Source organism: Bos mutus, chromosome 7, assembly GCF_027580195.1.
Source record: "Bos mutus isolate GX-2022 chromosome 7, NWIPB_WYAK_1.1, whole genome shotgun sequence".
NCBI classification, from domain to species: Eukaryota; Metazoa; Chordata; class Mammalia; order Artiodactyla; family Bovidae; genus Bos; species Bos mutus.
This window is the reverse complement of record NC_091623.1, coordinates 47,322,091-47,343,416: the sequence shown is the minus strand read 5'-3', so window position 1 is coordinate 47,343,416 and position 21,326 is coordinate 47,322,091. Positions and strand designations below refer to the sequence as shown.

General features: G+C 49.3%; 1 protein-coding gene and 1 pseudogene across 1 annotated transcript in view; both read right to left on the bottom strand.

The window, feature by feature from the left end:
* Window positions 1-4,272: 4,272 nt before the first annotated feature.
* Window positions 4,273-21,326, bottom strand: part of NCAN (neurocan) — a 28,071-nt gene continuing 11,017 nt past the window's right edge. The window contains 11 exon segments of the mRNA XM_005898288.2: window positions 4,273-4,418; window positions 4,672-4,854; window positions 5,601-5,745; window positions 10,727-10,809; window positions 12,239-12,286; window positions 12,289-12,396; window positions 13,708-13,821; window positions 14,796-14,912; window positions 19,186-20,118; window positions 20,179-20,661; window positions 20,859-21,324. Coding sequence (XP_005898350.2) covers window positions 4,273-4,418; window positions 4,672-4,854; window positions 5,601-5,745; window positions 10,727-10,809; window positions 12,239-12,286; window positions 12,289-12,396; window positions 13,708-13,821; window positions 14,796-14,912; window positions 19,186-20,118; window positions 20,179-20,661; window positions 20,859-21,324 — 2,826 coding nt within the window.
* On the bottom strand, window positions 9,374-9,474 carry LOC138988709 (U6atac minor spliceosomal RNA; annotated as a pseudogene).

The window sequence follows — 21,326 nt, the reverse complement described above, 5'->3', positions numbered from 1 at the left end:
TTGACTCCTTGCATTGGAAGTGCAGAGTCTTAGCCACTGGGCCACCAGAGAAATCCCAATATATACTTTTTATGTTGTAAAATTTCACACAGTATGAAACTCACCATTGTAAACATTTTAAAGACTTCAATTTAGTGGCATTTGGTACATCCACAGTGTTGTGAGACTATCATCTCTATCATTTTCATCACCCCAAAGAAAATCCCATGCCCATTAAGCAATCTCTCCATTTCTCCTTGCCCCCTCTCCCTGCTCTGACAACTGTTAATCTGCTTCCCATCTCTATGGATCTGCCTATTCTTGATACTTTATATAAGTGGAATCCTACAGCATGTGTTCCTTTCGTGTCTGGCTCCTTTCCGTATGATATTTATGGTTGAATATTCATATATATACATATCACACTTTGTTTATTCTTTTATTGGTTAATGGACATTTGGGTATTTTCCATCTCTATTGTGGATAACACTGCTACGAACATTTGTGTGCCATACATACTTTTAAAGTAACTCTATTTTTTACTTAATAATATATTTGGGGACTGGCTTCCTTCAGCTTGTAAAAAAAATCACACCCCCTCCCCTCTGCTGCCAGCATTCTTCTGAAGATTGGCCCTGCTGTTTGGATACACCATAACTTCTGTAACCAGTCTCCCAATGGTGGCCATTTGCACATTTCCCATATTTTGTTGTTAGTAATAAGTACCACTGTCATCACACCAGTGTGTATAACTGGAGGATGCTATCAGGAGTTGTTTGATCAAGGGGTCAAGATTTGCCGTTTTGATAGGATTTCCAACTATTCCTAGAGGTGAGGCCAATTTCTAGCCCATCACTAGATGTGGTTCTTCCCTGATAGCTCAGTTGGCAAAGAATCCACCTGCAATGCAGGGGATCCTGGTTCAGTTCCTGGGTGGGGAAGATTCCCTGGAGAAGGGAAAGGCTACCCACTCCAGTATTCTGTTCTGGAGAATTCCGTGGACTGTATTAGCCCATGGGGTTGCAAAAAGTCAGACTCCGCTGAGCGACTTCCACTGGCTTCACAATAGATGCGCTTGCATATTTCCATACACCTGCACCTGCATCATGTGTCATCACTTGTCACCTTGGACAGCTTATTAGGTGAAAAAGAATCTCTCTTTGTGGTTGTCACTTGAAATTCACTTGTTACGTGAAGCTGACCATCCTCCACTTTGACCTTAGCTGCAGGCTCTTGAGTAAATCATAAATCATTCTCAGTTCAAATACATTGTCATCATTAAAATATGCAAAACCTTTCTCTTGTGAGATTTATTATTTCCCTTTATTTATATGTCCTAATTTGTATTTCTTGGCAATCTGAAAATTGTGTATTATTTTATCAAGCATATGTTGTAGTTTAACAGCCATCTTGTTTCCTTTGAGCTTTTTGTTCATATCCTTTGCCTATTTGGCTATTGGATTATTGTTTTTTGTTTTTTGTTTTTTTCCTGTTGTGGACTGGTGGCTCAGTGGGTAAGAACCCACCTGCCAATGCCGGGGACACGGATTTAATTGTAGGAGCTCTTTAAGGCAACAAATTCCATTATCTCTGACTTGAAAATTGTTTCCAAGCTTGGCATTTGCCTTTTGATCTTGTTTATATTGCTTTTTGTCATTATTGCTTTCAGAATAAAGCCCACACTCCTCACGAAGCCCATATTGCCCTGAGTGGCTCATCCGTTGCCTCTCTGACCTCATGTCCCCCCACTGTCTACCTCGGTCACTCTCTTCCAGCCACTATGGACAATTTACTGTTTCTCAAATGAACCATGTTCCCTCTGCAAGGAGATTTTTCACTTCCACTCTTCCCTCTGCCTGAAACTCTCTTGCTTTCTTCCCTTCTTCATCTAGTTAACACTATTCTTCCTTTAGATTCTGTTCACCTCCTCCAGGAAGATTTCCCTGACCACCTCCCAGGCATCACGTCTGTTCTGTTCATCACTATCTCCCCAACATCCAACATAGGACATGGCTCATAATAGCTGCTCAGTAAGTCCTTGCTGAATGACTGAATGAAGGTGTCAAGAGGCAGGTTGAACTGTTAAAAAATTTTATTAAAATGTCCAAGAAGTACATTAATGTCCACAGTGTCAGATACCACAGACCCACGGAACACTGCAGCTGACAGCAAAACTGACGGAACCCAAAGCTGTTCACGCGCACACACACTCACGCGCATGCCACACGCGCGGCACACGCAGACACATGCACACCTCAGAGGGAAAGACCAAAAGACAAACCACCCATTTTAGAAAAGATCGAAGCCCCCTCCTGCCATGGAGCTGGGGTGTAGGCAGGGCAAGGGGCTGAAGGGGCCAAGGGCAAGGAGCATAAGCCAAGACCCCTCAAAAAGGTTGCACCTCTAGAGTCCCCCACCACTCCAAACAAAGGGAGATTCTTTTGTGACATGGATGACTGAGATGTGTTATTATGTTTTTTAAACCAAGAGGAATTATCAAAGCTAGAAGGCAAACCTATATTCCTGGGCTTTCTCAACAAGAAGCGTAAGGTGAGATAGTGGGTAATGTCTACAGCAGGGAAGACTAAAGATCATGGTCAAGGGTGTGGGTCTAGTTTGGACTTCTCAATCTTTTCCTAAATCTTCCTGTGTGTTGAGCATAATTAAGTTTCAACTCCTTTCCCCACAACAGAGAGCAGGGTTTGGAAGCAGCCAGAGGCAGGGCCAAATCCTTATTCGTCTTGCAAGCCAGTGCCTTTTGCTTATCTGAGCCTCAGTTTTGCCTTGTATAAAGTGGGGAAAATAATGGTTCCTAAGTCACTGGGCTGTTGAGGAGATTCAAGGAGGCAGTGTGTAAGTCCTTAGCTGGTACCTAGTCCATAGCTGTCATCTATGATTATGACTTCCCTGGAGGGATATAGGCTCAGTCCATCCACTTCTTCCTCTACTGAACCCTTCCGTGGACCGTATATTTGCTTATTTTTCTTTCCTGCACAGGGCCATGCTCCACTGTGGTTTTTAACACTAATCCACAGATGTTACCCAAACTAGAGAGGCTGAGAGTGGACAAAGGACATGGAGGAAAAGCCATGGATCTTTCTTTGCCAGAGACCAGGACGCTGATCCCGAGATCTGGCTGGGGGAGACGTTTTACACATTGTAGATTCTGGGGAGGAGGGCAAGGTGATTTCTTTACCACTTGAAAAATTAAAAGCCTAAAAGAAAAATGTGTGTGTGTGTGTATTTCGGTTTTAACACAGCACAACTCTCTACATTACCATAGGTAGATGTTACTACTTCAAGGGTTAAGCATTTCTAGTCCGCCAGGCAGTGAATGGGCTGAGGGGAGGGATGGGACCCAGGGCAGGACCACTACCAAGGTCTGCTTGAGGGATGGATATGGGCACTGAGCTAGAAAACGTGGCACCTCCTTGGTCCACAAAGGAGGTTCTTTGTCTCCCTGAGAGATGGAGGGGGAGGAAATCTGGGCTTGTCCTCTCATCTGTGTGTGTGTGTTTGGGTGTGCATGAAATTCACCACACATGGAAAACCACCAAACCTCAGCACTGGACTAGACCTGGGAGAGCCAGCAACACAAATGTCCTTCCCTGTCCACAAATTTCTCCGACTATTCTGACCCCTAACCCTGAGGAGCATGGCGGGATGTTGTTCAAAAAAACATTCCTAGAATTCAGCACGTAGGAATTCCACACTCAGTTTATCCACCAAGACTAAGGACCAAGCTTGGGCGGAAGTCCAAGTTGAAGGAAGAGCAGTCGTCAAGTACAAGCAATGTGTTTCCATGTAATATTCTACCCCCAAAGCCAGTGACCTTCACTAAAGGCTTCAGCCTGCGCCCGGGACATCTGACAGGTAGCTAATCTGGAATTCTGGCAGTCAACGCGATTCCTTAGTGCAAATCCAAACACACATTCTTGCACCCTTATCAAAGCCTTATTTTCACAACTGGCAGTGAGCCTTGCCAGCAAAAGACTAAACCACTGCAAAGACTGATCTCTGCCAATTGTGCTTCCCTCCACTGGGAGGTGCTCCCAGAGTTCAGCCTCACTAGAACTGGCTTTCCAGACACATGGCTGCACCCGCCAAGAGGACCTTGTGAATGTAAGAAGGAGGAGAGAGGAACTTTTTACAAGTGGGAATGTATGGTGGGGGCATGTGGTTTGGGGTTCAGGGGCTTCCGGACCCTCTTGTTTCTCTCTGGGCTCTGTCTCCCCAGGTGAAGGCTCCAAGGGAGGTGTGGGAAGGGGGTTGTGCTTTCTGATGCCTGGTTCTTCAACAGAAATTCCCTTCTTCCTTTTCCCAGTCCTCTGCTGGGTGCTTCTTGTGTTTTCTGCGCTCCTTGCGAGATTTGTGGTGGCGATGCTGGTGGTGATGCTGGTGGTGATGGTGGTGTCGCCGCATCCTATGGGACCGTCTGGCTGCAGGGAAGCAAGGGAGGACAGAAACGTGTCAAAAGCCGGTGAGAGGTGGGGGAGCCTGATGCAACAGGCCTCCTTGGAGGAGGGGGACATGGAGGGAACACCAGGTAGGCTGGTAAGTTCTCGATTATCGGCAAGGTCGTATTATCAGGCAGACAGCCAGTCAGATCAATGTGTATAGTCATGAGATGTTTAACTGGAGACTATATATAGCTGGAAACATGGGTTGGGATGTCTGGGGGAAGCCACTTACGTTTGGTGCAGACGATCTGGGGCCGGTCCCATTTGCCATTGCTCCGGCACCGGATGATGGCCACATGGTGCTGGGCAAATCCTTCATCACACTGGTAGCGTACTGTGGCGTGGACATTATACTTGGCCTTGCGGGCACCAATGGGCGAGGCATTCTCCACCGCTGGAGGGGGACCACACAGCACTGGGGACAAAGGGACTTCCGTTAGAGAAGCGGACAGGACTAGCACCAAACTGGTTCCAACTCTTGTCGAGATGGACCCTCAACAGGTACCCCCTTCGCCCAGCTGTGACCTTGAAAGGCTAGAAGTGCATATGTCTGTCTCCTCCACCCAAACCAGGAGCCTCTGAAGGCCAGGGACCTCCTGGACCCATCTAACCCTTTAATACTCATGCATGATGCGAACGAAGGAAATGGGAGGCAAGAATAATCCGAGCAAATGAAGTGAAGAAAGGACATGAAAACTGGCAAAGAAACAGAAGCCAGAATGAAAAAAAGTGTAAGAGAAAGGTGGACATGAGAATATATATATATACACACACACTTAATACGTAAAGAGCTCTTACAAATCAATAAGACCAATGAACCTATAGAAAATTACACAAAGGAGGTTAACTGGTAGGTCACAGGAAAAATACATGCAAAGAGCTTATCAACATATAAAGAGCTGGTTATTCTCATCCTCAAACATACGCAAACTATGAAAACAATGATATACTGTTTTTTTCAGGACTTAGATGAACAAAGAGCAGAAAGTGTGAGAATACACAGAGTTGGAGAGGTTGGGGGTGGAAAACGGGTGCTCTCACTCACGAAGAGTGAAAACAGGGCTGGAGTGACGCCTACGCTTGTGAACTCAGACGAAACAATGGATGAGTGAGAGGCAGGAGGGAGAGCGGGGAGAGGGGTGGGAAGCAGCCGGAGCATACCTGTGCCCTTCTTACAGACGTAGGGGAGGTTGTAGTTGCAGGGAACGTCGTTCCAGCGCCCGCTCTCATGTGCAACCATCACCACACAGTCCTCCCCGCCCGCGAAGAAGTTGTCCGGCTGATTTTCCCGCCAGTTCTCAAATTGCTGTAAGAATGGGGAGCAGGGGGTGCTCAGGGGACCTGCATCCTGACCCAGACTCTGGCACTAGCACTCTGGGAGTCCCCTGGCCAGACCACTCACATTCTTAGGGACTCAGGGTTCCCACCTCTATGATGAGCACTGGTCTAACTTCCCTGAGGGTGGCTGCCACTGCAGTCTGAGTCAACCCTCTTCTAGCTGGGAGGCTGTGGTGCCCTCCTCCCCGGTCCTCATGCCTTCTGTTTCACTCCCTGACAGTTTTCCACCTGGGTCGCACATTGTTATATAAATAGTTGAACAAAAAGTGACTTCAAACTGGAAGTCCAGGAGGGCTTCCCTGAGGAGGCAATAGGAGAGCTGAAGACTCAAGGATAAGACTGATGCAGGCAGGGAATAGAGTTCTAAGCAGAGGGAATAGCTCGTGCAAAAGCCCAGAGGCAGGACTGAACTTGTCCTGTCTGAGGAGCAGAACAGAGTCAGGAGGGCTGGGGCTGCTCGATCCAGTTTGAGTGTGGTCAGGAAGTGGGCAGGGGCCAGTTCCTATGGTGGAGGAGAAGAGGTGGATATTTTTTTCTAATTGTGATAAAAATATAGAATACAAAATTTACTATTTTAACCATTTTTTTTCTATTTTAACCATTTTAAGCATCCGATTCATTGGCATTAATTGGATTTACAATGTTGTACAACCATCACCACTGTCTGTTCCCAGAACTTCATCACACCAAACAGAAACTCTGTACCCATTAATCCCTCACTCCCCATCCCCGCTCCCCACCACCCCCTGGCAACCACTGATCTACTTTCTGTCTCTATGGATTTGTCTATTCTAGGTATTTCATGTAAATGGAATGTGACTCCTTTTATGTCTGGCTTTTTTCACTGAGCATAATGTTTTGAAGTTTTATCTACATTACAATGTATCAGTGGCATGTATCAGTGCTTTTTCTTTTTTTGTCTTTTTTTAAAAATTGGAGTGTAGTTGCTTTACACTGCTGTGTCAGTGTCCGCTGTACAACAAAGTGGATCCACTACATATCCCCTCTTTTGGATTTCCTTCCCATTTAGGTCACCACGGAGCACTCAGTAGAGTTCCTGAGTACAGGAAGTTCTCATCAGTTATCTAGTTTAGACATAGGAGGCTTTACAAATAGTTGAGGAAAGAAGAGAAGCAAAAGGCAGGGAGAAGGGGAAAGATATACCCAACTGAATGCAGAGTTCCAGAGAATAGCAAGGAGAGATAAAAAAGCCTTCTTAAATGATCAGTGCAAAGAAATAGAAGAAAACAATAAACAGAATGGAAAAGACTAGAAATCCTTTCAAGAAAATTTGAGATAGGGAACATTTCATGCAAGGATGGGCACAATAAAGGGTAGAAATGATAAGGACATAACAGAAGCAGAAGAGATTAAGAAGAGGTGGCAAGAAAACACAGAAGAATTACCCAAGAAAGGTCTTAATGACCCAGATAACCATGATGGTGTGGTCACTTACCTAGAGCCAGGCATCCTGGAGTGTGAAGTCAAGTGGGCCTTAGGAAGCATTACTATGAACAAAACTAGTAGAGGTGATGGAATTTCAGCTGAACTATTTCAAATCCTAAAAGACGATGCTGTGAAAGTACTGTTCTCAATATATCAGAAAATTTGGAAAATTCAGCAGTGGGCACAGAACTGGAAAAGGTCAGTTTTCATTCCAATCCCAAATAAAGGCAATGCCAAAACATGTTTCAACCTGCACACAATTGCGCTTATTTCACATGCTAGCAAGGTTATGCTCAAAATCCTGCAAGCTAGGCTTCAGCAGTATGTGAACCAAGAACCTCCAGATGTACAAGCTGGGTTTAGAAAAGGCAGAGGAACCAGAGATTGAATTGCCAACATCCACTGGATCATAGATAAAGCAAGAGAATTCCAGAAAAACATCTACTTCTGCTTCATTGACTACGTTAAAGCCTTCGACTATGTGGATCACAACAAACTGTGGAAAACTCTTAAAGAGATGGGAGTACCAGACCACCTTACCGTCTCCTGAGAAACCTGTATGCAGATCAAGAAGCAACAGTTAGAACCTTGCGTGGAACAACTAATTTGTTCAAAATCAGGAAAGGAGTGTGACAGGGCTGTATATTGTCACCTTGCTTATTTAACTGATATGCGGAGTACATCATGCAAAATACCAGGCTGGAAGAATGACAAGCTGAAATCAAGATTGCTGGGAGAAATAACAACAACTTCAGATATGTAGATGATACCACTCTAATGGCAGAAAGTGAAGAGGAACTAAAGAGCCTCTTGATGAGGGTAAGGAGGAGAGTGAAAAAGCTGGCTTAAAACTCAACATTCAAAAATCTAAGATCATGGCATCCAGTCCTATCAGTTCAGTTCAGTTCAGTCACTCAGTCATGTCTGACTCTTTGTGACCCCATGGACTGCAGCATGCCAGGCCTCCCTGTCCATAACCAACTCCCGGAGTCCACCCAAACCCATATCCATTGTGTTGGTGATGCCATCCAACCATCTCATCCTCTGTCATCCCCTTCTCCTCCTGCACTCAATCTTTCCCAGCATCAGGTCTTTTCAAATGAGTCAGCTCTCCGCATCAGGTGGCCAAAGTATTGGAGTTTCAGCTTCAACATCAGTCCCTTCAATGAACACCCAGGACTGATCTCCTTCAGAATGGACTGGTTGGATCTCCTTGCAGTCCAAGGGACTCTCAAGAGTCTTCTCCAACACCACAGTTCAAAAGCATCAATTCTTCGGTGCTCAGCTTTCTTTATAGTCCAACTCTCACATCCATACATGACCGCTGGAAAAACCATAGCCTTGACTAGACTTGACCAGTCCCATCATTTCATAGCAAATAGAAGGGGGAAAAGCGGAAGCAGTGACAAATTTTATTTTCTTGGGCTGCAAAATCATAGTGGCCAGTGACTACAGCCATGAAACTAAAAGATGCTTGTTCTTTGGAAGGAAAGCTATGACAAAACTAAACAGGGTATTAAAAAGCAGAGATGTCACTTTGACAACAAAGGTCCATATAGTGAGAACTATGGTTTTTCCAGCAGTCATGTACAGATGTGAGAGTTGGACCATAAAGAAGGCTGAGCGCCGAAGAATTGATGCTTTTGAACTGTGGTGTTGGAGAAGATTCTTGAGAGTCCCTTGGACTGCAAGGAGATCAAACCAGCTAATCCTAAAGGAAATCAACCCTGAATATTCACTGGAAGGACTGATGCTGAAGCTGAAGCTTTGGCCACCTGATGCGAAGAGCCCACTCACTGGAAAAGACCTTGATGCTGGGAAAGATTGAAGGTGAAAAGAGAAGAGGGAGGCAAAGGAGGAAACTGTTAAATAGCATCACCCACTCAATGGACATGAATTTGAGCAAACTCCAGGATATAGCAGAGGGCAGAGGAGCCTGACATGCTGCAGTCCATGGGTAGCAAAAAGTCAGATACGACTTAGCGACTGAACAACAGCAACAAAAGTATATATATGTCAGTTTACTAATTCATCCCACCCCTCCTTCCCCCTTAGGATCCATGTTTGTTCTCTACGTCTGTGTCTCTATTTCTGCTTTACAAGTAAGATCATACCGTTTTTGTAGATTCCACATACATGGGTTAATATACAAAAAACGGTAGTTAGATGCCACGAACTTAGAGGCCCTTGACAAGGGCCTCTTCCATCCTTGTCAAGAGAAGTACTGACCTTCTCTCCTTTCATACAATGCTATCACTACTTTTTAACTAATTTTTAATGACCAAATTGTACTCGTTACGCGGATGGATCACATCCTCTTCATCCGCTCATCATGGATGGCCATCTGGGTCGTTTCCACCTCTCGGCTACTATGATCAGCGTTGCTGTGAACATGGCTGTACCCGTATCTGTTTGAGTCCCTGCTTTCACTTTTTTGGGGGTATCTACCTAGGAGCAGAATTACAGGGTCATGTGATAATTCTAGGTTTAAATTTTGAGGAAGTGCCAGAATGTTTTCTCAGCAGGAAGAGGTAGATTTATTTTTCTCTTAAGAGGGCTTGAAGCACAGATAATCCTGATCTGATATATGATCTTTAAAAGGCCCCTATAGGGAATTCCTGGTGGTTTAGTAGTTAGGACTCAGCACTTTTGCTGCCGAGGGCTTGAGTTCAATCCCTGGTTGGGGAACTAAGATCCCATGAGCCGTATGGTGTGGCCAAAAGAATTAATAAATAAGAGAAAAAATGAAAGGCCCCTATGTACGGGGTTACCTTTTGGGGTGCTGAAAATATTCCAGAACTAGATCAACATGGTTTTGGCACAATATTGTGAAAGTTCTAAAGTCACTGAATTACACACTTTAAAATGATTCATTTTATGGTACGTGAATCTCACCACAAATTTTTTAGCTGCCAGATAAAGGGACAGGAGTGGTGGTAGTTGGGGAACTGGTGCAGGCGTCCAAGAGAGTGCTAAGAGAGGCTGCACAGGCAGGGAGGAGAAGGCAAGTGGGAACACTTGAGAAGTCATGTCTGGTGGACCAGGCAGAGTGAGCAAGATGGGGCTGTCATGCGGAGCCCAAGGTTTGCAGCCTCAGCCACTGGGTGACCAGGCTGTTCACAGGGCTGGGAAGTCAGGTGTGATGTGGGATTTCACTGAAGTTCCTTTACCAGCTCCAACATTTCAGAGTCACTGCTTTTTTTTTTTTTTCTCTCCAATTTGTTTGTTTGCTGCACCGAGAGGCTTGAGGGATCTTACTTCCTCATTCAAGGATTGAATCTAGGCCTTTGGCAGTGAAAGTGAGGAGTCCTAACTACTGGACAGCCAGGGGAGTTCCCCACGGAGGAGTTTTGATGGCCACTTGTGGTGGTAATTTTGCGCAAGGTAGCAAAGTGAAGCCAGAGGGTCTGACCACGGCACTTCACCCAGATCTCTCCATTTCAGGCAGGGTCAGAGTCAACAGTCTGACTGCGGGACCCAGGCCCCCAGGCTCCCCCACTCACCAGCCCTGTGTTGTCCGTCCACTGGAAATCCCTTTCCACGATCCTGTCGTTCAAGCCGATCCATGTGTTTTCACGCCCAAAACCTGTGGGGTGGGGGTCATGAGGGCTGGGGAGCCACGCCTCCGCCAGCCTAAGTTACTGGCTGGGGGCAGGGAGACTGGGGAGCGGCGCTGGGGCACAGAAAGGACTGCGATTAGGCTCCTGGCCTTGCCACACCTTGTGACTTAAACCAAAGGCGGAGGAAACAACAAAGACAAGTCAGGTCTCAGGAGAAATGAGAGAGCAGGAGCTAGGAGACCCGTTGGGAGGGCTGCAGAGGCAGGCGGGGGAGTCCAAGGAACAAAGACAAGTCAGGTCTCAGGAGAAATGAGAGAGCAGGAGCTAGGAGACCCGTCGGGAGGGCTGCAGAGGCAGGCGGGGGAGTCCAAGGAGAAAGCAGCTGGATGTGTGTGTGTGTGTGTGTGTGTGTGTGTGTGTGATTACACAGAGAGGGAAAAACCTGTGAACCAGGGAATGAACAAATGAAAGAATTAACAGGGGATGGGATGGGGAAGATGTGAATAAATAAGTGGATGAAAAAGGGCAGAAGGGGTAATGAGGAAATCGGCGAGTGCTGGATTTAATTTATGGGATATGCCTCTTTCTCTTAGTCTCTCATTCTCCCTCATTTCATCCCCCGCATCACAGATATTTCTCCATCACCCTCTGACCCCTGGCCCTGTTTTAATTTTCATCAGTGCACTTAAGACCAGTTAAATTATAGGATGTGTGTGTGTGGGGAGGCTAAGTCGCTTCAGTCATGTCTGACTCTTTGCAACTTTATGTACTGTAGCCCGCCAGACTCCTCTGTCAATGGGATTCTCCGGGCAAGAATACTGGAGTGGGTTGCCATGCCCTCCTCCAAGGGATCTTCCCAACCCAGGGATCGAAAGTCTTCTGCTTTGGCAGGTGGGTTCTTAACCACTAGCACCAGCTGGGAAGCTCAAACATTTAATTAGATGTTTACCTGTTTGCCTATATCCTCTGTAAGAACCTCACTCCTTCAGGACAGGACAAAGTGTTTCTCTGTGCCTGGAATGATGCCTGGACCATAACAGGTGCTCAGTAAACAGTTGGTGAATGAATGAATAAAGTGAATGGATAAATGAACTGACAAGTGAATAAACAGTTGAGTTAATTATTGGTCAGGGCTTGCATTGACTTCCCTGGTGGCTCAGTTGGTAAAGAATCTGCCTGCGATGTGGAAGACCTGGGTTGGGAGGATTCTCTGGAGGAGGGCATGGCAACCCACTCCGGTATTCTTGCCTGGAGAATCCCCATGGACAGAGGAGCCTGGCGGGCTACAGTCCAAGGGGTTGCAAAGAGTCAGATACGACTGAGCGACTAACACTTCCACTTTCAGGGCTTGCATTAATGAACACGGCTTCAGAAAGGTGGCGTCTTCGGAACCCTGGTGGGATCCCCTGACAAAGGGACTGTAAAGGCCACCACTGCCCACCCCAGAGTCCCTACTGTTAATGAAGTTGTGTTCTTCTGATGAGTGGATGCTGGTTAGGTGGCGGCTCGGCGGCGGCAGTCCCTCTCGGCGTCCTCCCATGCCCGCCGGTGGGCAAAGTAACGGTAGCAGTGGCCCTGAAACTTGTGCCAGCCGTGGTCACAGCCCTCTGTATCTGGGGGGTGGAAAGAGAGCATGAAGGGGGCTGGCATCAGCTGAGGTCTGCCTTGCCAACTGTGAGTGCTGCAAGCCCACCAGAGAGGGGGCCCAATCCGAGGTCACTGTGGGGCTAAACCACCCCTTGCCTTGGGTCATCCCCACCCCACCCCCGCTCTACCCCATCACCCTGGCACCTCCCTCCTCCCCTAGTCACATCTTTTCTCTTTGAAAAGTCGAGATTCAACTGGAAGATCATTACACCCATCCCCTCTCGTCCCAACTCTGATGTCTCCTGTGATCTGGTCACATCCTGGGAACTCAGGAAACGGTTTCAGGAAGGCCTAAAATTTCCCTCCTGGGAAAAAGCTCCAATAGACATTTCTCCCCCAAAGATATACAAATGGCCAACAAAATAGACATTTCTCCCCCAAAGATATGGCCAACAAGCCCATGGAAAGATGCTCAACATCATGATCATTAGGAAACGTTAACCAGAAAATAATTACAAAAATAATAAGTGTTGACAAGGATGTGGGGCATTTGGAACCCTTGTGCATTGCTTGTGCGAATGTAATGGCACAGCCCCTTTGGAAAACAGTCCGGCAGCTCCTCAAAAAGTTAAACACAGAATTAGCATATAACCCAGCCATTCTACTCCTGGGTACACCAGAAGGAATGGAGGGGAAGAAAAGAATGGAAAACAGGTGTTGAAACACACTTGTATGTGAACATTCATAGCAGCACGATTCACATTAGCCACAAAGGGGAAAACAGCCCAAATGTCCATCGATTGGTGAGTGGATAAACAGCACGTGACCCGTCCAATGGAATATGATTCACCCATAAAAAGGAAAGAAGAGATGACATGTGCTGCAGTGTGGCTGAACCCTGAAAACATCATGCTAAGAGGAAGAAGTCAGATAAAAAAAGGGACACGTAGCAAAATAACCGCCTTTGTATGTAAACGCATGAAATAGGCAAATCCATAGGGACAGAAAGTAGATTACTGGTTTCCAGGGGCTGGAGAGGAGGAAGGGGGAGTGACTGCTCATGGGAACAGGATTTCCTTTGGGGATAATGAAAACGTCCTGGAACTAGCTAGAGGTGGTGGTTGCACAACATCGTGATTTACTGAATGCCACTGAATCATACACTCTGGAAAGGTTAATTCTATGTTATGTGACTATCTGAAGAAAAGATTTGCTTCCTGTCTGAATCATGGCAATGGGACCAGAGGCAGAGACCTGGAGCTCCATGTGTGGGAAGCCTGTGGCCCAGCACCCGACCCTGCTCCTGTACTATTTCTGGGGTCTTGGCAGAGACTCACCTTTCTCGCAGAGGCTTCCCCCATAGCTGGGGAGGCAAAGGCAGATGAAGGCGTTGACCTCGTCGATGCAGGTGCCACCGTTCTCACAGGGGCTGGAGATGCAATCGTCAATATCTGGAGGGGAAGGTGGGGCTGAGTCAGAGGTCATTCTCCCCTTGGCTCCCAGTCCCCAAGGAAAGCAGGCAGAAGATGCAGTCGTGACCCTCCCATCTTCCCCAGACCCGAGGACATCAGCAGTGGTCGGCACTGATGACCCACTGACTCTGGCAGTCAAGGGAGTGGAACCTCAACTGACATGAATTTGCATCAGTGACAGCAGATGCCACAAACCCAGCTAAAGGCCAGAGTGTGCAGAACGTCTCCCCTGGTTCCAAAACAGTGAAGGTGGGTCTGGCAAAAGACCCATAGAATATTGAAGCTGAAGGGTCTTCAAAATATGGAACCTAGGAAACAGTTCCAGAGCATTTACAAGGGTTTGCACAGTCACAAAGCTGTTTGCGGCCATAGGGAGCTATCCACTGACACCTATACCAACCCCTGTGTACTCAGTGCCCGAGGCACTTAGATGCCAGGCAAGTCACTGGCCCTCTCTGAGACTCAGTTTCTTTTTTTTTTTGCAAAGTGATGATAATAATACCTCAGTGGTGGCTGTGAGTAGAGGGTCAATGGAAGAGCTCAAGAAATTATGTCACTTGTAATTATTTTTATAATTTCATAATTTGGTGTATTTCTTGGGTGGGGCTTTGGGGCTGGCATGCAACAGTTCTGGTGGTGGTGCCTATCACCCCTGCCCATCCAGAAGAGGGTAGGAGATCCCCAGGGGCCCTTCGGGGGTAGGAGTCTGAACCTTACCATCCCTTTGTCTTCCCCTCCCCCACCCCTGCCTGGTAGTAATGGGAGGCAGCACCCCAGAGCCTCAGCCCCCAGAATGAGAGCTCAGATGTTTGGCGATGGGGGCTGGTTTACTGGACCCAAGGAGTGAGGGAGGGGAAAGGAGCATTGGAAGCCAGCCACTTGTGATCCCCTGATCCCTCATGGAGATGTCTGCTGGGACATCAGTGTTTAGATCCTGATTCCACAATACTCACCGATCTCACAGTTCTCTCCAGCGAACCCCTGGTCACAGCTGCAGCCGTACATGGTGCCATTGGCTCTACAGGTGCCCCCGTGCAGGCAAGGGTTGTTCTCACAGGGATCCAAGGGGCCTGCAGGAGGGAAAGGCAGTGTCGGAAGGAGTCAGACCATCAGGCTGGCCTCTCACAGAATCCAGAACTCAGACCTCAAAAGGCCCTCTCATTCAGTCCCTCTCTGTGCAGTCCCCTCTATACCTTCCCAGTAAGTGACTGCTAACTTCCTCTTGCGTGACCCTGTAATGAGCCTACACTTTCCAGGAATCTGTTTCCAAAAAGTACTCTTTACAAAGCATCTGTTGGCTGTGCTGCCTATGGCAAAGTCCTTCCTTGGACTGATCTAGAATGGGATTCCTGGTTAAGACTCCACGCTTCCAGTGCAGGGGGCATGGGTTCAGTCCCTGGTTGGGGAACTAAGATTCCACATGCTGTGTGATGGGGCCAAAAAAAAAAAAAATAAATTTAAAAGAAGCCAAGGTTTTTTTTTTTTTTTTTTTCTTTCAAGAATGGGATTCCTTCAGCTTCTCTTACAAAGTCTTCTAGAACATGGTCTAAGTGGTCTCCTTGACTTATCCCCCTCTTCTAGACATACTCTATTTTCATTGCGCTTCTTGTACTTCAAGGGGAAAGTAGACATAGATTCTAGATGGGGAATGAACAGCACCGGGACCAGTGGGAACCATCAGCTCCTTCATTCTTGTGGCTCAGCCTCTTTTGATGTAACCTCCGTGGTTACAATGTGGAGAAGAGGTGAATTATAGCAGTTGCTGTGCATAGGGTGTGCAGTCAGAGAGTCTGGTTCAATTCTTGCCTCTGCCACTCACTAGGGCAAATTCTGTGAATTTCTGTTGCCTCATTTACAAAACAACAATAAAAAGAGCTCATCCTTCTCCCATTCCTGACCATAATGCCATGTCTGGCTCTGTGTATATTAGCCTGGGGCCTCTTGAGGCCTCTTGTCCATCGCTTACCATGGACAGGGGGAGTGAATGTGAAGCCCTCTCCCCCTCTCTCATCCCTTCAGTGGTGTTTCTCTGGAGGCAGGAGGGTCTCCCCTCCTCATCTCAGGGGCCCAGATGCCTTGGTGGGTGGGCTCTATCCTGGAGCCTTGGAGGGGCACAGCAAGAACCCCCAGGCACCCCAGATGATGCCCATCTCTTGTCAGGGCAGTGGCAGCCCTTCCACTGCAAGATGCTAGAACTGAGACTCAGAGAAGACCCAGAGACCCAGGGCCTACACAGCAGGACAGTACAAGAGCCAAAACTGGCCTTCGGGGTTCTGAAGGCCCAGTTTAAAGCCCTCTCTCCAGCCCCTATCACCCAGAATGTGTTCCTGCTTTGTCTTTGTCCGGGGCCCCAAAAGAAACTGAGACAGTAACGAGCAGGCACCTCCTCCCTGGCCTTTTGGCCTCTACCTTCACCCTTCGCAGGGTGTTCCCCCCACGGCTGCCAGAGGAAGCCCATGTAAACCTGAGTCAGATCACGTCCCTCCCCTGCCTAGAATCCTCCATGGCTCCTGACTGCCCTCATAGGAAAAGTCAAAATCCTTACCTCAGCCCCCAGGGCCCCGTACAGCCTTCCCCAGTATCTCCCTGCCTGATTCTCGTCTCCCTCCTTCTCTTGCTCAGCTTTCCTTCACTGGACCAATCACAGTCCAACCTCAGGGCATTTGAACAAGCTGTTTCCTCTGCCTGAACTGCTCATCCCCCCAGATCTCTGTATGGCTCCTTCCTCAACCTCCTTCAGGCTCGCTCAGATTTCATCCTAACCCCCTTCCAAAACCAAAGCTGCCCACTGGCATCCTTCATCTCTTGCTTTATTTTTCTCTTTTGTCTTTCTTACTCTCTAACCTCCAATATAATTTATTAAGATCATCATTTCTTATCCATGCTTCCCGCAAGTGAGGTGATGGTCCACATGGCAGTCACACCTAGCTATTTCAGTAAAATGGAATAAAAATTAAACTGTAATTCTGGGACTTCCCTGGTGGTCCACTGGTTATAAGAATCCACCTTCCAGTACAGTGGTCGCAGATTCAATCCCTGGTCAGGGAATTAAGATACCACATAGTGCCGGGCGACTAAGGCTGCATTCCACAACTACTGAGCCCACACACTCTGGAGCCCTTCTGCCACAACTGGAGCGAAGCCTGAGTGTCAGGATGAAAAGCCAGCGTGCCACAACGAAGATGCTGTGTGCTACAAAGAAGACCCAAGTGGCGGCTGCTATCGTACTAGACCGTGTAGCTTGAGAACATTTCCATCACTAGGAAAGTTCTAGAGTATTGCTCTAGAATGTCAGCTTCCAGAGCTGTCTTGATCTCACCCTCATGCCTGGAATACAGCCAGCACTCAGTAGTTGCTTGCTAACTGAATAAAGGTAGGTGCTGGCCCTCCTGCAATGACAGAAGGCTGTCCCTGGGGTGGTAGCTTGTGCCCCTCGCGGATGGCCAGGGAGGCCTGTGGCTATGTCTGTGCCTGGCGCCACCCGGGCACGTGTGTGCACACACGTGGGGCAGCCAGGCCCCGGGACGCGTAAGCTGCAGCAGGTGCCCCGTGCCGCTGACACCTGCCCACGGGCTGGCGGTGACTCAGTCGCTTGCTGGTGCTGCATTTATTTTCGGCCTCATTAGCATTTCTGCTGCAAGCAGCAGGTGAGTAGGCGCCTGGGTCTCCCCCAGCACTGGCTGCCTCCCTCCACCCCGGCTGCCAGTGGGTAGAGTCTGGAGCCAAAAAACCGACCAAGGCCAGCCCAGATCCAGCCACGGCCCTGGGGGCTCCTCTCAGTGCTCTTTCCTTAGCAGCACACTATGTGGTCTCCCTCCTAACCTTCTGACCATTCCTCCTCTAGCTCCTCTGGCACTGAGCCCCCTTCCCGTACCCATCCTCCACAACCAGTCTCTTCTCTGCCCCCCTCCCAGGATGAGCTTACCCTTATTTCATTGGCGTAAAACAAAACGCCCTTAAATTGAGACAAAGATTGTTGTCAGACAGCCCGGATTCAGACTTTATCCTTGACATTCCCCAATTGCAAGACTCTGCACAAGTCACTTGACTTCCCTGTGCCTTAGTTTCCCCATCTATAAAGGGAGAATCATAGTAGAACTTGCTCCCTAAAGACATTAAAAGGATTAGCTAGGGATTTCCCAGATGGTCCAGTGGTTAAGACCCTGTACTGCCAATGGTGGCGGAGGTGTGGGGGTGGGCATGGGTTCAATCCCTGGTCAGCTAACTAAAATCCACCATGCTGTGCAGAGTGGCCAAAAGATAAAAAATCTTAAAAAAAATTTTTTTAATAAAAAGATTAACCAAGATGATTCCGGTAAAGTGCTCAAAGTAATCCAAACACAAAGGCAATCACAGATAATCATCAGCCTTTACCAATGCAAGTGCCCCTGCCCAGGGCCTGCCTGCCTCCTGGGCATCTAAGAAAAGAAGATGGGGCCCCAGACACAGCCCAGAGATGACAGGGTAGGCGATGAAACCCTGCATCCGCCGCTTCCATCGCCGTGACACTTTGCCTTCAAAAAAAGGAGCAAGTGTAAAACCAATTGTGTTAATAAGAGTGTTTTGCAACTCAGAAAAAGTGCCTTTTAATTAGCTTCTTCTTTTTTTTTTAAAGCTCACTTGACCAAAAAAAAAAAAAAAAAAAAAAGCCAAAATAGCTCAATATGACAGGACCTATAAACTAAAGGGCTGGAATTTGCAGGCTGAGTTATGGGCAGACCTGACTTCAGGAGAACAGGGTGGTGGCTCTCTTTGGACTCCGCTGGGCACAGAGCAACTAAGGCACATGTTTGATCACTGACTGGCTGGTAGTGACATATCTCCCTGAGCTTCAGTTTGCTATCTGCGAAATGGGGGTGATGCCCACCACTCCCGCCCCTTCCCTGCACGCACACTTCCCCATGGCAAGAGGTCCCTCAAGATGTGCACCACTGAATTCCAGCTGCAGTTCAACTCTTGTCCAGGAAGACCTCCCTGCCAGGCCTCCTCCTTCCGCCCTGCCCCCCCAGGGAGGGGTCTGTGTCAGCTCAGAGAGGACACGAGCATGATCTGCTGATGGTACTCATTCCCCAAACCAAACTCCGCCCGACTGCTCATCATCGCCTCACCACTCACGGTGTGCAAAACACATCATACACAACTTCACCTCGTGCCCTTTACCCAGGCTGGTGCCTCTGCCAGGAACACCCTTTCTGGAATTCAGCTCTGTCTGATGAGCCCCCATCTTGAACATCATCCCCTGCTAGAAACCTTCCCAGGCACCAAGGACAATGCTTCCTCCCAGCCCCAGGTCCCTGAGCACCAACACGGTGGCCTGGATGAGACCACGAGCTTCGAACTCACCCTCCTCTGCACTCCCATTTGCAGGAGTCCCTGGCAGGGCAGGCTCCTCTCCACTTGCTGCCTCCTCCCAGAAGCTCTCCACACTGGGGCTCCCCATCAGGACCTCCAGCTCAAATTCCTCTGGGCCCAGAGAGGCAGGCAGCAGGGTGCTGGGGGAGTCCCAAGGCACTGTAGGCTCCCCCGAGGAAACTGAAATGGGCTCATCCTTGTTGGCTGCTGTCGGTGTCCAAGGAGGAAGAATGGGGTCCCCTGAGTGGCTGCCCTCCTGTGGAGGCTCCAAGGCTCCCAGGGTTCCCTGGGTCACCAGCTGGCTCTCTGGCTCTGGGTGGGGCTGGGAGCTTGAGGAGGCCACTGTGAACACGGCCAGGACCCCGACCTTGTCCCCCAGGTCCAAGGACGTGACGGATGTCACCACACTTGTGTCCACAGCCATTTGAGGGCTCAAGGTGGGGCTTTCTGCTCCCTCAACCATGTGGGATCCAGGTTCCCAATGCCCACCAGCATCGCTGGTGTCCAGTGTGACTGTGGAAGCCATAGGATCCACTGTGACTCCTCCATCTGTAGCAGCCCAAGGCCCCAAACGTGGGGTGAACTTGGGCATCAAGGGGACTTCAGGGACCCCCAAGGGTGCAGATGGGGAGTGGGGGTCCAGCCCTTCCCTGTGCAGCGAGGCCCATATTTCCTGCGTCTTGTCCATGGAGGCCTGCAAGCTGGAAGTAGGACTCTCTGCTGTGTTGAAGACCCCAGACTCAGACTCCGAGACGCCTCTGGCTCCCATGGGCTCAGTGGCAGGCTCAGAAATAGTGATATCTGCCACCACATTCCAGTCCACAGAGGCCTGTGGGCTGGATCCGGGGTGCTCAGCTTTGCTGAGCTCAGTAGGGCTGGCCCCTCTAGTGTTTCCAAAGTCTGCTCCAGGGGAGTTGGGACTGGCTCCAGCTTGTGTGTCTGTGGCTGCCTGTGAAGGGGCCGGAGGACTTCCTCCTCTGTGGCTGCTGAGTGACAGGGATGTGGACTCTCCATCTTGTCCTGCCAGGCCCGAGGAGGAGGGCGGGGAGTACACTTCCAGATGGATGGGATCCTGTGGGCTGGCTTCGATTTCTGAGGCAGGGGAGGGCAGGGCAGTGGCCATGGCCTCACTATGCCCCTTGACTCCACTGGCCTCAGTGGGGAGGGATGTAGGAGGCTCCTGTGATAGGAGCCACAGTTTGGGGGCGCGAAGCATGGCCATGACAGGGAGGTCTGGAGAAATGGCCACAGGAGAAGCCTCCCAGGGGGTAGGGCTGGGGCCACTGGAAGGGTTGGGAGTGGTCTCTGAGGGGGACCAGGGCAGGTCGGAAGTGACTGGTCTCATACTAAAGCGCTTGGCTTCTCCTAGTTCCAGGCCAAGGGCTCTGCTGGGGTCTGGGATGATGGGTGGGACCACGGTTGGGGGCCACAGCCAGGGCTCTTGGGGGCTCCTGCCACCAAGGGAACCTGAAAAAATATCAACAGTTATTATAATTATCTCTCAGCAGCTCCTTCTTCTGATGGTCTCCTTGGCTCCAGGCCTGAGGAAGAGGGGTCTTCAGAGGCTTGGGGAGGCCAGGGGACCCAGCTGTGATTCGGAGCCTCCTCCCCTGCCTCCCTTAGGTCCCCAGGCAGGTCCCATCTCCCCCAGGGACCCCACTCACCAGCTCTGGGCATTTCCACCTCATTTGTCAGCACAGCCCAGGGGCTTTGGCTCTGGCCGCTCCCCAAGGCGTCTGTGGTTCCAGTGGTCATGGGAGGCTCCACATAATTCTCAGCAGCCTCTGGTGTGGGGGGCTGGATGCTGGCCTCGAGTGCCCCCTTCAGCCCTTGCTGGGGCTCCTGTTGCTGGAAGTGGCGCCCGTTCAGCCCTTTAAAGCGCTCCCTCTTCCTGGGCGTGGTGCTTGCTGGGGCTGTGTCTGTGTGCGTGCCCACCACAGTGCCTGCCTCCACGCTGCTGTGGCTGGGGGCCACTGTGCTCAGCCACACCTCCTCAGCCTCCAGGGCAGGACTTGAGGCCAATGTGGGGACCCCAGGGGCACGGCTGGGGGTCGCTTGAGATTCCTGCTTCTCTGCCAAGATCAGAGACTCTTCTTCCCCACTAGACACCAGAGGCTCCTGGATGTCGGGGT